At 27.3% G+C, this 17,131-nt stretch overlaps 1 protein-coding gene across 1 annotated transcript; it reads right to left on the reverse strand.

The window, feature by feature from the left end:
* Window positions 1-11,345: 11,345 nt before the first annotated feature.
* On the reverse strand, window positions 11,346-17,060 carry LOC119683278 (protein hugin-like). Its single transcript, XM_038096918.1, has 3 exons — window positions 16,934-17,060; window positions 12,165-12,435; window positions 11,346-11,825 (listed from the first exon to the last, which is right to left on the reverse strand). Exons 1-3 carry the CDS (start codon window positions 17,021-17,023, stop codon window positions 11,626-11,628), a joined length of 561 nt encoding a protein of 186 aa, XP_037952846.1. The 5' UTR covers window positions 17,024-17,060; the 3' UTR covers window positions 11,346-11,625.
* Window positions 17,061-17,131: the final 71 nt, after the last annotated feature.

Genomic DNA, 17,131 nt, shown 5'->3' on the forward strand with positions numbered 1-17,131 from the left:
ATAAGTGCATTATTATTCATTTTGCGATTCTTATTCTTTAACACTGTTTTAGTGAATTAAAACTGTCATTGAAGATATTTAAGGTGTAAGGTTTAAGGTTTAATCTTTATTTTAGTTGAAAACTTTCAATTCATTTACTATGAAAATTTCAACTATTTTCGCATCCAACTAAAACTTTTTTTATTAAATTTAAAAAACTATTGTCGTGAAATCGCCCTACAGTTGGTGCTATGGCTAGAAAAATAATGCTGTACCAAGAACTATTGTACCAACTTTTTTTAATAATGACATTAATTTCTTGGTCCATGAATATGTTAACAAACCAAATATTCACATCTGGGGCAATAAAAATCTATAGTACTGTAGTCACTGCAGCAGCAACTTTCTAAAAACCATTGCGTCCACAAAAGGTCAGTGTATGATGTGACATTTGGTGCGAACCATACGGAAACGGAACTGTACTTATTGATGATGAGATACAAAGCTTCAACTCTGATTACTACAACCACAAGACCATCAATTTTTTTTTCTTAATAAAATAAAAAAATGGATATGAAAAATATTTGGTTTTAATAGAATTAGAATAGAATATTTTTTGCCACAAGCAAAACAACACGTCTTGTTTTGGTTTAGTTACATAAAAAAGTTCCCGGACGAATGCTAGGTCTAAACAATATACTGAAATAAAAATGTTGACTAAAATCTCAGCCAAGAGCGTGTTTTAATTGCGTTTAATTTCAGAACCAAAAAACGGATTACACCTCATACAAGAGCTTTAGACCTTTAGAACCCTTTATACTTAAGTAAAAACTGTTTTCGTAGGCGCTGTTGCTCACTTTAATTTTATTAAGAATTTAATTGAGTTCAAAATATCGTATATATATTTAAAAAATTCAATTTCTTTATAATATAAAATATTTATATAAATTAAAAAAATATTTATTACTGACTATCACTACCGAAATTATTTGATAGTGTTGTAGACAAAAACTATTAATAGCAAAAACTAATAAAAATTCAGTCATGTGAAAAAATTTATAAATGGTTTGACCTTTTTAATAAATAACTAAATTAGTTAGTTCATATTAGAAATATTTGATATTAAAAAAATCTAATAATAGCAACAAAAAACTTTTTATAGCAACACCTGAAAAAGATTCAATTAAGTAGAAAATTGCATATATGGTGTATCATTTTCAATATATGACTTAAATAGTTAATTTCTTTCGAATATTTTAAAAACTTATCGATAAAAACTATCGATAGATTGCTACCTCTGAAGTTTGAACTCTAAGCCATTAACAGAGTTTGAAGCATATTACAAGCATCTGCCTATTTTAAGATAGACAAGATTTGTAATCTTAGTGTTGGATTTTTTAGAATAGATAATCAATAAATAAATAAATTTGAAAAAATAAATCTTCATTTTAAATAACTAAAGCCGTTTTTGTTTACTGAATCTGGAGTAACTTTTTCAATCGAAACTCACTTTTAGTGCATATTTCATTCTCGAGATTTCGTTCACACTTGAGATTAATTTATAACAATTTAAATATTTTGCTGCAGTAGCAAGATTTTCCAGAAATTAACAGCTGTTTTATGATATGATTTGACAAATAGAGTGTAATTTGATACGGTTTATATACTTATGAAATATATAAATGTCTACAAACTCTGCTACAAAATTGATAGATTACTCCTTGATTGCGCAACAAAATTTGACAGATCAAGAGTAAATCTAGATTGATTCCAGATTTATCAATGGAACACGCCATAATGTAATTAGGTCGTAATTTGAACTTCCCGCATTCAAGCGACTTTATTAAATTGAATTTTAATTGAAAAGTAAAGCTCTTTACTTTTCTCCCACAAATAGTCGGTGCTGAAACCATATAAAATAAAATAAGTAAAAGTGAACGTACCAGCGAACACCACCAAAAATGCAAAAGAATATAAAAAAGTTCTAGTTAAGGTTCTAGTTCTAGTTAAAACCTCAAAAAAAGTGCTGGGTAACAGCACTAAAAATGTCGTAAAATATTGAAATCATCTACTTTTAATATTAGTACGTAGTATTGAAAACAATTTTGTGATTTAGTGGAATTAATACAGCGTGTAATTTATAGTTCATTACAAGTACTTATTTACATAATAGACAGTTACAGACGTGATCCGTCGTTAGCTTCCATCAGCCAGCTTGATTAGTTGCTTGCTGCGCCAGTTGGTAGTAACGAGCGCCCTCAAATCGTTAGTCACCTGGTCCTTCCACCGAAGATGCGGAAGTCTTCTAACGCGTTTTCGAACTGCGAGTTCCCAATCAAACACGTTTCTTTATTACAAGTACTTATATCTAATATAATAGTTAAAACTAATTTAATAAAAAAATGCAAATTTTAACTCAGAAAACTTAAACAAAATATTAATATTATTTTCTTTGATTTAATTTTATTTTTCAGAATCGCTTCTACTTCAGCACTCAGATAAGAATTACACGAGGGTAAGCACTACAAAAGACAATAACTCTTACTTGGAAGCAATTTCTTTACTTTCTTTATGTAAATTTTATTATTCTATTATTTATATTTAGTTAACAAAAAACCTTTTCACTATTACACTATGAACTTTTATGCAGACTTTTGTAATATTTAAATTATTCACTCAGGCTTAATGTAATATATCACATCTACAACTCAAGTACCAACTTTGACATTTGGCTTATCATCCATAGTAAACAATATTTCACAATTTTGTACTTTCACTTTTAATAGAAATTTTAATAAATTTTATGCCTGTCAAATATCACACATTCCTATAACACACACCTACATATACAAATATATACATTTACTATATATATATATTATATATGTACATAGTACAAGTATATATCCTACTTTTCTTTCGTACTGTGCGTTAATATTTCCTTTTGTCACTTTGTACTGTACAAACAGCACCGAGTACAACAAATCACAGGGGATCAGTGGGTCTTAGTATGGAAGAAAATGAATGCACAAATGTAAATAAATTTTTATTAAAATATTTTTCAAACTTTATGAGAAATTTTTAAGCCAGTCATTAAATTTATACACAATGGGCTTATTAGTTTTTCTAAATGAATGGTCTAAATGTCAACTTAGTATTATGTCAATTTAACTAATCATTTGAGTAAAATTTATTTTAATTAAACTATTTCGTATATGTGTATTATTGTAGGAATTTAATTTGAATTTAATAATAATTGGTTTATGTTATTATTCAATATACATAAAATCCCTTAAGCAAATAATAAACTTTTCCAAAATGTTATTCATCAATATTAGTTATTCTTTCAAAACAAAATTTTAACGGATTATTTGATATTAATATTTAATAATATAAATGCATAAAAATATTTATATATGTATATATATATCCAAATGTCCAAAATCAAATATATTGTATAAATATTTAGCTTAAAAAAAAATGAAAGGAAAGAGACAAAAATTCCATTTGCATGCCTGAAAGGTTAAAGTTCATGAGTAGAAATTGACAGTGACTAATCAAATACTTCATTATTTGTACTAATATATATTGACATATTGATGTTTAATATTTAAAGAGAAGTAACATGTTCATTTGATGGAAATTCAGTCAAAAATTATTTCATGTCATACAAAAACTTTTGCTTTTTCTGGCTAATCTTGATAGGGGAGGAAGGAAAAACACAATTTTTATGATTTTTTGTGGTTTTTTCTCACATGTGTTTGCCTTCGGAGTCCTGCTATCTGCTGTGGGCGATAAGGCAACAAGCTGTTGGCCTGCATTATACAAATACATTCATATTTTGCTGCAAAGGAATTAATATAATTTCTTCTACAAGACAACACAAAAAAGTAAAACTTACGGAATCATACATTTAATAAAAGGAAAATATTTAATATATGCGTATTCACAACAATATGGCGTTGTCATTGTAGAAACGCGTTTACATACGCACGAAAGTAAGCAGAAACAGACTTTATGACATAGAAAATCCTACATATTTGCACATTTGTTACAAGGAACTATCTGACAAGTTTTTGCCAACTGCTAAGACTGCTTGTAGTAAGCAAAAATGCTTGTTCAACAATATTTGCCAGTTTACGCTCAATTTACTTAAAGATACTCTACTTAGCAACAAGAAATGAAAACGAACAAAAGCTCGTGCACAAATAGAGTAACCGAACAAGAGGCTTAAATATGCTTTCAAACTCAAACAAGGACAACTCTTTGCTCTTCCTCTTGCTCTTGCTCTTGATATGGTGTCCACAGTACTTTTGCAGTCACAAAAGAATAGTCCTTCCGCTCATAGTAAGTCAACAAATATGCCTTATGCCTTATGCCTTCTATTATTTTAATTGCACATGCATTCATATTCAAATTTATGCAATCTTAATCCTTACTGTTTACACTGCTCAATTACTCATAAGTTCGCTTTTTCAAGTGCATATTTTCATACATATTACATGCCACAAGAGCAGTAATTAAGGCAATATTTTATTAAATTTTAAATAAATTAAATTTATTTTCGTGGTCATGAAAATATTATAGCAGTTTCACTTTTGGAAGTAAAATTTTTATAGTCAACAAAGTCAACGGCTTAATTTTTTTTTTCACCAATTCCTTGGAAACCAATAAAATTTTATATCGTATTCTTTGTTTTTTTTTGTTGATTTATAAATGAATTTTTATATTGTCATTGACAATAAATTCATTTGGGATATTAACTGCATTAATAAAAAAATATTTATATTAAAACAAAATAAGATTAAAATGATTAAAAATGTATAAAAAAAATGACTCAATAGGGAATTCATAAAATAAAATTATGCCTATGCTCTAAAATAAATAAGAGTATATAAATAATAGATTTGACAGAATATTTTATAATTTTTTATAATTACTTTTCTACGAAACATGCTTACAAATTTATACATTATTTACCATTTATTAGGCACAAAACTTTTTACCCACTAATGAAAACATTTGATGAGAAAGTAAAATTGTTAAATTGCAACGTCACTCATACGCACTGTGGAGCGTAAAAGCATGAAATTATCTTTTAAAAGTTTTGAAGAAGAAATTGTTGCTCACCCAATATTTAAGTAAGAATTTTGTACGAAAAGAAATTATAACTTTACTATTACATTGAATGTAACACTATTACAATATAATTAAAAAAAAAAGTAATTGAGTTTAATTGACTTAAATTGTAATTAAGAATACCTTAATAAAATACATTTTGACTTTTATCAAAGGCAAATAACGTTTTTTTTCTTAGTTAAGCTTTGTAGTACAAAGAATTCTCTAAGGTGACAATAATAAATATGTGATTAGATAGGCAAGCGGTCATACAATCAATGACTTCAGTAGTATTACACACGACTGCCCTTCATCAAATCAGTGACCTTGGTCAGATTTAATTTAGACTTTCCTAATATTTTACCTCAGTAGTATTTAGAACGAAATTTACTCAGAATTACCTGGTATCAAATCAATCACATCAGTAGTATTAAGATCAGAGTTTAATCAAAATGAACTGGCATTAAATAAATGGCCTCGATAGTATTACGATCAAAATTTTCTCAGAATTGTCTAAACAATATCTTATCATTATTTTTATTTGGTGCCGCATTTATAGACCTTTAAATTGTTGCATTCTAATTTTTTCTATTTTACACTATTTTTTATATCATACATGTTCACAATATAAGTATTGCCTATTTCTTTTCAATTGTTACCAGAATCCCAAAGATACTTTTTTCTGTGTCTTAGACAAGCCATTGTAAGTTCCTTTGTACTCATTAGATATTATAAATATTAGTCGTCGTCGTCGTGTAATGTGTTATAAATTTTATCGTATTATAAATATTATATTAGCCATGATTAGCTAAGCCATGACTATTAAATCCAAACTGCGCAGCTAGCGTCAGCCAATCAGAAGCCAGTCGTCGTCGTCGTCGTTATAAATTTTATGATCATCAGATATTAGTTCATTTTAATCAATTTCGCATTAAAGTATAAATTGCAATATTTGATTCTTTAAATTTGTCTTAATGTAGCCTAATACCGTTCGATTGGCAAATCTAGGATAAATCTAGGTAAGATTTACTTTTAATGTAATTTTTATTTTCGATTAGTAATTATCGAGCAAAATGGATAATATTTGAGACTAATTAATAATACGCTAGATATCGACGGACGACATTGTGTCACAGTCGCTATTTTAATTATATTTATTTTTATATTTATTTATATATTAATTTAAGATGCATCATACTGTAAAAATGAAATTTAAAATGAAAATAAATATACATACATACTCTAGATATTTCGCCAGAGTAGTTAACAGCTGCTTTAAATAATTTGACAAATATAGTGTAATTTGATACGGTATAAATACTCATGAAATATATAAATGTCTGCTAACACTACTACAAAATTGATAGATTACTCTAAAAATGTTCGATTGGGCAACAAAATTTAACAGATCGAGTATTAATTTAGACCGAGTCATGATTTATCAATCGAAAAGGCCATGAGTGTCTGATTTTTTCCTTAGTTTAATGATAGTGACTGAATTTCCATCATGTTTGTTTATGTGCAAGTGTTAACTATAAGTGACTCTCTCTGCTCTTAACTCTTTCGAAATACCATATTCACATTTTAAGACCTTCCAAGTCATTTTCTTGGTTATTTCTGATTATTCACATGTCCATAGCGTAATGTGGATGAATAATTTAGACAGTTGAAAATCATATTAGATATTATTTAAATCATATGTGTAAACTAGTTAAAACACTGTCAAAATTATATCAGATATTATTATATACATATATGTTAAACTAATTTTATATATAACAGAGCCCTAAAATTATTCACAAAAGTTGATACGTTACCCAACCCCGCCCTAACAAACCATAAGTCTATCTCAGGACGCACTGGAAGATATGCTGATCTACGGTCCGTCAGCAGTTAGAAGAAAAAAATTTTTTTTTTTTTTTTTTTTAATTTAATATAATACTGCAACTAGTTTATTACAATGAAACTAACAAGCAATTTTAGTTTAACAAATATAAAATTGAATTTAAAGTAAAGATGCTTAAGCTAATTACCAACAAGATCGTTGGGTAGAGTTCTTTTGAATCTTCTATCTGATTGCATAGGATAAGAGAGACACATAGCCTCTGCATTTACGTGATGCCTAAGTCTGTAGGCATGAGAATTTGCAAACTTAGTGATGACGTCCGCTACATATTCAATGTCGAGATCCCGATGAAGATCAGAGTTACGTATATACCAAGGCGCTTTAACAATACACCTCAATACCTTATTTTGGAAACGTTGAATAACCATACGGTTAGTTTTATTTGTGCAGCCCCAAATCTGTATGCCATAACTCCAAGCGGGTCTAAGGACCTGTTTATATAATAAAAGTTTGTTTTCTAGTGAGAGTTGGGATTTCTTTCCCATAAGCCAATACAGTTTCTTCCATTTAATATCAAGCTCTTCTCTTTTTATTTAGACATGTTCTTTCCAACGCAATTTCACATCTAGCGTCATGCCAAGATATTTAGCAGTATTTTTGCATGGGATTACACAACCATTCAAATAAACAGGCTTATTTTGAATTTTCCGATTTGTGAAGTTAATGTGAACAGATTTAGTACTATTAAGTTTTATTCGTTTTATTTAAGAAAAATAAATGGTAGTGATTCTAGTATAATTAAAGTTTAGTATGTGGCAGGAATAAGCCCCCCAGCCACAAAAGAGTAAAATTGCGCAATACCACTAACTCAAATCACAACAACAACAAAAACAACAACAACAACAACAACAACAACAACAACGATATATATATATAACTTAATCAAAAGAAATATAATTAAATCTATATTTCCATAGCGTAAAGTAGATGAGTAACCTAGAAAATTGAAAACTATATTAGATATTATAATATACATATGTTTAAGTAATTTTAAATATTGTTAAATCAAGAGAAGCATAATTTAATATGTATATCATACCATGTGAACCAAGAACTCTTGCTGTCATTCTGATGAAAGTCGCCTTCGCAGACAATGGACAATAAATTTTTCAACATTAAATTTGATTAAACAAACCGAAACAGAGAAGGAAATAAGCAATAAAATCTCAAAATTTTAGTAGCTTTACAATTTGTAATAAATTCACAACAGGCTCGAAAACTTTTTAGTGTTATTATGTAAATACAAACCATAAAAATGGTTAAACATAAAATATTTTTGGAATATAATTCAAAGATATACAAATGTTTTTAAAGGGTACATTTTTGTGGTGCCTTTCATTGTTCTTATAATTTTTTTTCTGTTTTTTTTTTCGTTGAGAAAGGAAAAAGGTTTTCTCTTGATGTGAAGTATAGCAAAAAAAAAAACGGTTATTTATTTTGAACAATTTCCCAACACATTTTTTCTTGCAGCTAATTTTGCATATAAATTTTGTTAAGGAAAAATAAATTTTGTAGAACCTACCCATTTAGGCTTTCACAAATACCAAACATGCTTATATGTCTTAAGGTACCAAATATACATACTAACTGTACACAAACAATAACGTGGAAGTAATCCTTTAGTTACTTATTGGCATACAACTGAGCTGAACCTTAAGTCTTTTAAGCTCTACAGGCGCTGTGGCCGTAGAGTACACTAATGCAAAACAAATATAATGGCAGCAGTATGGCATTTAATCAGCAAAATTGTTCTACCACGGCCCCCCCGCCGCTAATATGTACTCATGTATATGTGATCAACTCTACTGTATATGTGCGTGTTAGTATCTCTTCTAGGCAAGTTCGTACATGCTAAGCTCAAGCTCAATTGCTTTGGGGAAAGATTTAAATTTATTGCCATTTACGGAGTTATCATGTTTCGATATATGAGTTATCATGCCACTAAATTTTAGGCATTTCTTTCATGCGGTTTCGTTTCGTTATGTTTTCCCATGATTTAATTTTTATTTATTTTTGTTGTGGTTGTTGTTGTTGTTGTTGTTTTTGTTGTTTTTGGTTTGTTTTTATCTTTCATGCTGCTCAGCTGTCATTTAAGTAGCACGTCTTAAAGCGCTAAAATGTACGTACATGCCATAAGCAATTTAGTAACCGAAAAGTATGCAATGAAATTAATGTTATAGCAGCAGTTTGGGGGCATAAAAAGGTAAAGTACGTCTGTGCATATTTAAGTGTGAACGCACAACATAAATTTAGTTAAGGTAAGTTCAGGTTACGTATTGCAACAATTGATAAGACTCGGTAAGTGCCATTAGCCCAAAAACTTTTCAAAATTATGAGTAACATTTAAGAGTAACTTTTACCTTTGCTACATAGCCTGCAGTAATGTACATACATATACAAATATGTATATATATATTCTGACATGTACACATATCTATACGTATGTAATTGTTATAAATCGAGCATTTGTTATTGTTGTGCTGAACTAAACTTTTCCTTTTCTATAGATTTTATACAGTATAAATGACGCCATTTGAATTTGTTTTTATCTTAATACGTGCCTTTAACGCACTTTTGCATTTTCTTTATTTTTTTTTTAATTTTGTTCTTTATTTTATATATTTTTTCCATTTTATATATTACAATTTATATATGTCCATATATCATTCGGTTGTGTACAATTTTCTTCAACATTTACTCGAGTACTTAAATTTGATTCATTTATTTTAATACATGCAAGTACAATCACTTGAACACATACTGAGACTGTAATAAATTATACCCGCAAAGAAAAGTTAGTAATAATTCAGTTATATATATGAAATAATAATTTTTAAATGGAATAAAGCAATAATGTAGTTAAGTAGAGTGGTAATGGTATAGTTTAAAATGTTAATAAATAACATTATTAAAAATTACATTCCATATTATATATATATGTATATATTTATATAGATAGATATATATGTACACGTTTTTTTATTTTAAGTTTTTGGCTCTTTTCTTATTCAGTAGCATACAGTGCGTATACGTTACTTCATACTGAAGTGTACTTGGCTTACAGTGCGTATGAGTATCTTTTAATAATTAAATTCAACAATTTGTCGCATATTTTAGTTACTAATGAAACTGTCAGAAATAAATTTAAAAGCCATTTTTATAATATTTATATAATTCTCTTTACAGAAAGCTATTATTTCGATCCAATTAAAATCATTGAAAGTCAGAGGTTGTTCTTTATAAGTGATAAATATATATGTATATATACTTCTCACTATATGTCTTATAAATTTTAATAATTAAACATAGTAATATCTTATACACTTCGTTTAATAATAATTGAATTAATATTGAATATTTCTCTAAAAATTAGATACAATTAACGTCATGCAAACACTGAGTTTGTTCTTTATAAAGTTAAGTGCCTTACAATCTTCAGAAATTTGCATAGTAATATCATGTAATCTTCTTTTCTTTTTAATTGTATTAATCTTAAAAATTAAAATACTTTTCTTAAAATTCGATCCAATTAAAATAAAATCATTTAAATTCAAAAGATGTTTTTTTTTGTGATAAATATATATGCCTTTAAAGATTTAATAACAGTAAAAATACAGTAATATTATGGCATCTTCGTTTCTTTTTAATTGAATTAATATTAAAGATTTAAATACTTTTATTAAAGTTCAATCTAATTCAAATCATTTAAAGTCAGAAAATGTTCTTTTTTTGTGATAAAGATATATAAATTAAAAAGTTTAATAATAGACATATAAAGTATTCTTCTTTGTTAATAATTGATTTAATATTGAATAATGAAATATTTTGCTAAATATATTTTTTCACAATTGACTTCTTTTGTCAACACTTATCAGGAGATAGTACAGTGTTTAGTATAGGTTAATTTCTTTATTACTCAATGATCCTTAATTTGATCCGTCAAAATGTTCTTACTTAGAGAATCGTATCCTCAACAAATGCTTTGCACTTTTAAACTAAATTAATGCATAATATATATATATATAATTTTACTTTTAAAGTATTTTCATTTTTTTTTTTTTTTGTCCAACAAATTCTTTATAATAATTTTAATTGAAGGCAATGAAAATGAAATAAAAAAAATTTTCTCAGTTATACAATATGAAAGAACAAAATTACTGCCTGTCTATACTGATATCCTTTTAATAATTTACAAATCGTTACTAATGGAACCACTTTCATGTTGCAACTATATAATTATCGGAATAATATATTAAGTATTTTTAAACTAGTTCAAATTTGTTTATCTTTTTTTTTTTATTTTGTCCTTTCGAAAGTATTCCATTCCATCCTTTTTGTTTTTTTTTTATTTTGTTATTATTTCATTAACATTGAAAATTTTTTCCTAAGCAAAGCCTCAATTAAAATTATCCACATTGTTGGCAATTACATATATTTCAATTACTTTTATTTGTAGTATAAGTGTATTTTTATATATATTTTTTTTTAATTTTTTTCACCTCAACCTTGCATAATTTTGTATCCTTTGACAATGAACGCTAGCAACAATAACAACAATATATATAATTAAGAATAGAAATGAAAAAAATGAAATTAAATAAAATTGTGGTTTAAAAAATTTATTAAAAGTCGCACATTTGTGTACGTTTTCCCAGACGAGGTTTAAATGGCACCGATTTCTTAATGACGCGCGATACAAATTGTCGTGACATGCCAACTTCATCCTCAGGATTGCCATTAGCGCCACCGTCCATTAACTGAAAGTCAATGCTGCGGCCAAGGCGTGGAGTACGCACGCGATATGTGGGCTCATTGCTTTGTACTACAATGGAGATTAAAAATACCACAAGGAAATATATTAGGAATTAGTATTTTTTAATAAAGCAACAGCAAAAAAAATATATATATACCTAACTAATACCTGAACATATATAAAATATTTAAAATAAAAAAAAGTTTTAAAAAATAAATTCCCTCAACAAAACAAAACACCGCATTAGCGTGATAAAAATATCACGAAAATAGAAAATTAATTCAACTAATCAGTCTGACCACCTATTGTGTCTTACTCCATTCTAATATTATGCATATACCATATATATCATATAATTTTATAGGGGTGTTCCTTTCACTCATATAATATAGACTGTTTAATACTCACACTGCTTCAACTTTTGCAAAAGTAAGTAATAGGTAACTGGTGGCATATTATCCAAATCGAAGTCCTGTGTTGGTGTTGTTGCTGCAGCGGCTTGGGCAATGCTATTATCCTCAAGGTCTTCAAGAATGTCATTCAAGTCTTTATATTCAACCAAATCGCGTTGAGATCGCTTCTGCCTCGCCTCAGTTTTTACTGCTGTGTGCCTAATTTGCTGTTCGGGTGTGAATGGTGCGTTTTCGATGTGATTCGGTAAATCCACCTTTTTCGTAGCCTAAATGTACAGGAAGTGTACGGAAAAAAAACACAAACAAAAAACGGAAATGCCATTAGAGTTTCATGAAATTTTTTCATTCCGTTTTTATTATTAAGTGCGACTTTAAGGTTGTATTGTGTCTGTTGATGCTGTTGCTAAAGCTGAAGCTGAAACTGAAGCTGAAGCTGAAGCAGAAGCTGTCACAGTTCATAAAGTACTTTTACAACTTTTTTTTTAGTATTTTCTTTTTTGTTTCAGTTTTATTGCTTTGCATTTTATTTTTCATTTCACTTTGTCGAAGTAAGATTTGCACTGTTATTCACAACTTTCGACACGTGTAAGGTTATTGTTTAATTTTTTCATTTTTTTCCGTACTTTTATTTGCTTGTATACAAATACGAGAAACCTTTGGGATTTACAGGTCTATAGTGTTCCCTCTCCCTACCAATTCATACATACATATATGCCTATACAGATACTTATATTTTAATTTGTAACTTCATTTCAACAAGCCCTAAGTATTCCTTAAGAGAAAATCAATACGCAAACCGTATTAACGAAATTTTGGTGTCAGAATCAAATTAAGTTACTGAAGATAAATTTCTTACTTATTTTTATGACAAATATCCAGAGAATTAAACTCAGTTACAACGAAACTTTTGCCATATTTGTTAATATATATAACAGAAAAAGAAACGAAATAAAAACTTCAGTTATTATTCTTATGAATAATATGATTCTTTAAATAAAATTTTATGTGGCAAAAATTATTAATACTATTAAAGAATAATTCGTATTAAATATTTAATTAAGTAAGTTAATTGATCTATTCAATTAACCTTTTAGCCAACACCACAAAGTTTATTCTTAAACATATGTAGGTATACATAATACACCCGGGAGTATATAAATAAGATCCCGGAACACACGCAACATAAAAGGGTTTAAACATATATTTTTTTAGATATGGTTTTCCATACTCTTCTACCATATTTATTAAAAGAAAAAATATTATGTTTTGAGATTAAAGTTACATCTAATTATTGGAACTCTATTACTCTATTACTTACTTTAACAAAATGCTGAAATATTAAATAATATTTTTTATATGTAAAAGTTATGAAACCTGAACATTATGAGCTTGTTTCATCTACCATAAAACTTTAATTTATAACTCAATAATCTGAATTACTCGTTAATGGAAGGATATCTCTTTATTGACGATGAACGAAATAAGATATTGAACTAACAGCTACATCTCATTTAAAAGTTATAACACACAAAATATCTAAAAACAAGTAAAACAAATGGATTTATTAGTGGAAGACCTTGCGAATGTGGTAGATTATTCAAACCTATACAATCAAAAATTCATTAATTAGGTAATCAAGCTAAAGTTTTGTTTGGGGTAGTCATGATGATACGTTGTTGACTTGTTAACATATCAAAATAATTATTGAAAAATATGATCCATTAAACGCTGAAACCATTAAATTCCACTGAAGAATATCCACTTCTGATATTACTTGAGGAGAACTATCAAGTTATTCTGGATTCTTAATATTTCTACTCGTACAATTTCTTGTATTGTTTAAAGCTTGTTTGACTCTATCAGCGTCATTATTTTATGAGCATTATTGACTAGCTTTAAATTTCATAAGAATAAACTAGATGCGAAAAATTCCAATACCTTCAAAAACTAGACTATAGCCATCGGTTGCAATTTTTCCCATAGCTCAATGTCATTTTAGTGTCATCTAGACTTCTTAGTGCATACTGTCAAATTGATACTAAGTATAGTTTTTGGTCGCTTGTACTGCTGGAATCTGTTGTGGATAATATTTCAGAAAATAATATAAAAGATATAGCACTAAATACTCTATTTACCAAGCGATTTCTTTAAAAAATTTTATTGCATACTATTAGGAGTGAAAAAATTTGATTGTCTATAATTAGACCATTTTGGTAGAGTTGGTATCACAAAGAAAAGAAGAACAATGTAATTAACATTTAGAAACTGAAACATAAGTTTGTGAAATATTTATTATTTTAAATTTATTTCAATTGAATAGCTTTAGTAGATAAAGCTGAATCGGCGACTTATTTCATATTGGAAGACATATAAGATTGCACCTGATTAAATTACTTTTTCGAAATAATAATTTTAATAAAAGAGAGATATTCATAAAATTTCACCTAATCAAGTTACTTTCTGGAAATAATAATTTTAATAAAAGAGAGATATGCATAAATTTTCACCTGGTCCAGCTATTTTTTAGTAATAATAATTTCACTAAAAGAGAGATTATTGAAGGATTGTATTTGATCGTGAATGATATTTTTTGTAAATGCTAAAAAAGAAATAAAGAAATCTTTTCAGTGATCAATATAAATACAAGAAACAATTATTTTTTTAGTAAGAAAAATGTTCTCAAAAAAAAAATTAGTTTATCTATTTCTATCTAGAAATCAGGAATTTTTGAATTTTGATATATGAAATCATCTTCATATGTCTATTTAATCTATTTAGTTTTTTAATTTATCATAAAAGTCTTTTCTTTTCAAAAGCTTCAACCTCAGATATTATTTAAGAAAAATTTCTTAAAATACCTTAGAGTTCAGATTTTATCTATAATAGACAACATCATAGTTTTATTGCCAACTTTCCTTAATTCATTTCGAATTGTTCTGACTAACATTATGTACTAATATACAATGTTAACGAAATAAAAAAAGAGATTTATGACTAATGTTTAATTCTAAAAGAAATGCGCTACAAATTAAATACTTTTACAAAACTAAACATTTTAGACATTTTTAAACAATTTATTATATCATAAATTAATATATTTATATTAAATGGTGAAAACTGTAAGACCCTCTCTGACTAAATGTAAATGTTGCATGAGATAAAGGCGAAGAATATTTGAAATAAATTTACAACAAAACAGTACAGTGTAATACTGTTGTACTTGTTGGTATTTATCTTGTTGGCAAATGGCATTCAAGACATGTTTATAATTCAATAGTTGGAAATAACTTATTATTTCAAGAATGCTCAAGTTAACGCAAGTAAGCCTAAGACTAAACTGTCTTAACAATAAATTGTATTCTACAATTTAGTTTTTAAAATAAAATACTGAGTATAAAAATTCTAAAGTATTAAAAACATTTAACTATTTTATTTATTTAGAAATAGAGTTTCCTCAATTTTGCCTTCTTCCTATTCGAAAACAGATTTCTTAGCAGAGAACATAAAATTTTCATTCAAAATTATTTAATTTATTTAATATTAAAGTTTTCCTACTATTGCCCTTCTTTCGATTCAAAACTAGATTTCTTATTAGAGAACATAAAAATTTATATTGAATTTTTTTTATTTAATAAGTATAAAAGTGTTATTACTATCACCCTCCTTTCTTCCTATTGGAAAATAAATTCCAATTTAAATCATTTCAAAACTTATCATTTTCTACTTATCGCAGTTTGATATGGTAAAATGGAAAATTTGCAAATATTTAAACAATAATGAGAAAGAGAAATGATTACTTGGAAGCTGCTTGCACATAAAACCACAGCACGTATGAATAACCACGAAATCAATTTAAATATAAAATTTACTTAAACGTGAAACATGAAATGAAATGACATGAAATTTTACTCTCGTCGAGCACAAATGAAACCACAAGTGAATTCATTTTGAAATAAAGATCGTATATTCGTAGAATTTTTCTAAATAAATAAAACGTTGTAGCTGCAAAAGTTATATAAAAGTACAAGCATTGCAAATCCCATTACATTCAGCAAATAGAGAAAGAGTAGGAGAAGGAGAAAAAACTAATTGAAAAGAACTGAAGAAAACCAAGAAAATTAAAAAAATTCTGCATTGAAAATTGTTGCATTTTAGCTGTATTTCAACTCAAACTGCAACTCAAACTATGATGTGCATTGACCAACAGAAACTTATGCCAGAAACAATTTTTACCTAAGGTTTTGAGATATATTTTAAAACTTTAAATAATGCTAACATTTCTGCCAAATACAAAATATTTAATTCATTTTAAAGCATACATTTAGGATTATTTCGGACCACTTCGGAGTTCATTGGGTTGCATGTGCTATATTTTGGGTTCAAGTATGCCCAGTAAGCCATGAGTTTGGTGTGTGCTTGAATTTCTATTGGCCTTGTCGAAATTTATGCATTATTTTACTGAAACATGAAATAACTCAAATGGCACTAATCGAAAGTGTATGAAATTTTAAGAAATTTGTTAAATGCATAGAATGTTTTTCGTATATGGAATGCACAATTACATATTTTAGTTATGAATGCCATTGTATGGATAAAAACTTTCACAAACTGAAATACCAATGGAAAATAGAAACAATACTTTATTGAATTCTTCAATGACAATATTTAAAAAGAAATTTTCCTTGAATTTATTTATTTTATTTATTTTATTTATTATTTATTTAATATTTTGAATTTATTTTATTTAAAATTTTAAACTCTTACTTGATGTTCATTGGTTATTGCCTTGCAATTGCTTAAAGAGTAATAGCACAGCAACATTAACAAAAAAGTGCAACAACTTAAACCACTCATTTTTCACTAAAAAAACTATAAAAATAAAATTATTCAATTTAAAATTATAGTATTTGACTTTTATATTTAATTTCGGACAACACTACACTTTTGGCGTTTCCTTCACAA

The sequence above is a fragment of the Teleopsis dalmanni genome, chromosome 2 (assembly GCF_002237135.1).
Source record: "Teleopsis dalmanni isolate 2A chromosome 2, ASM223713v2, whole genome shotgun sequence".
Lineage (NCBI taxonomy): Eukaryota > Metazoa > Arthropoda > Insecta > Diptera > Diopsidae > Teleopsis > Teleopsis dalmanni.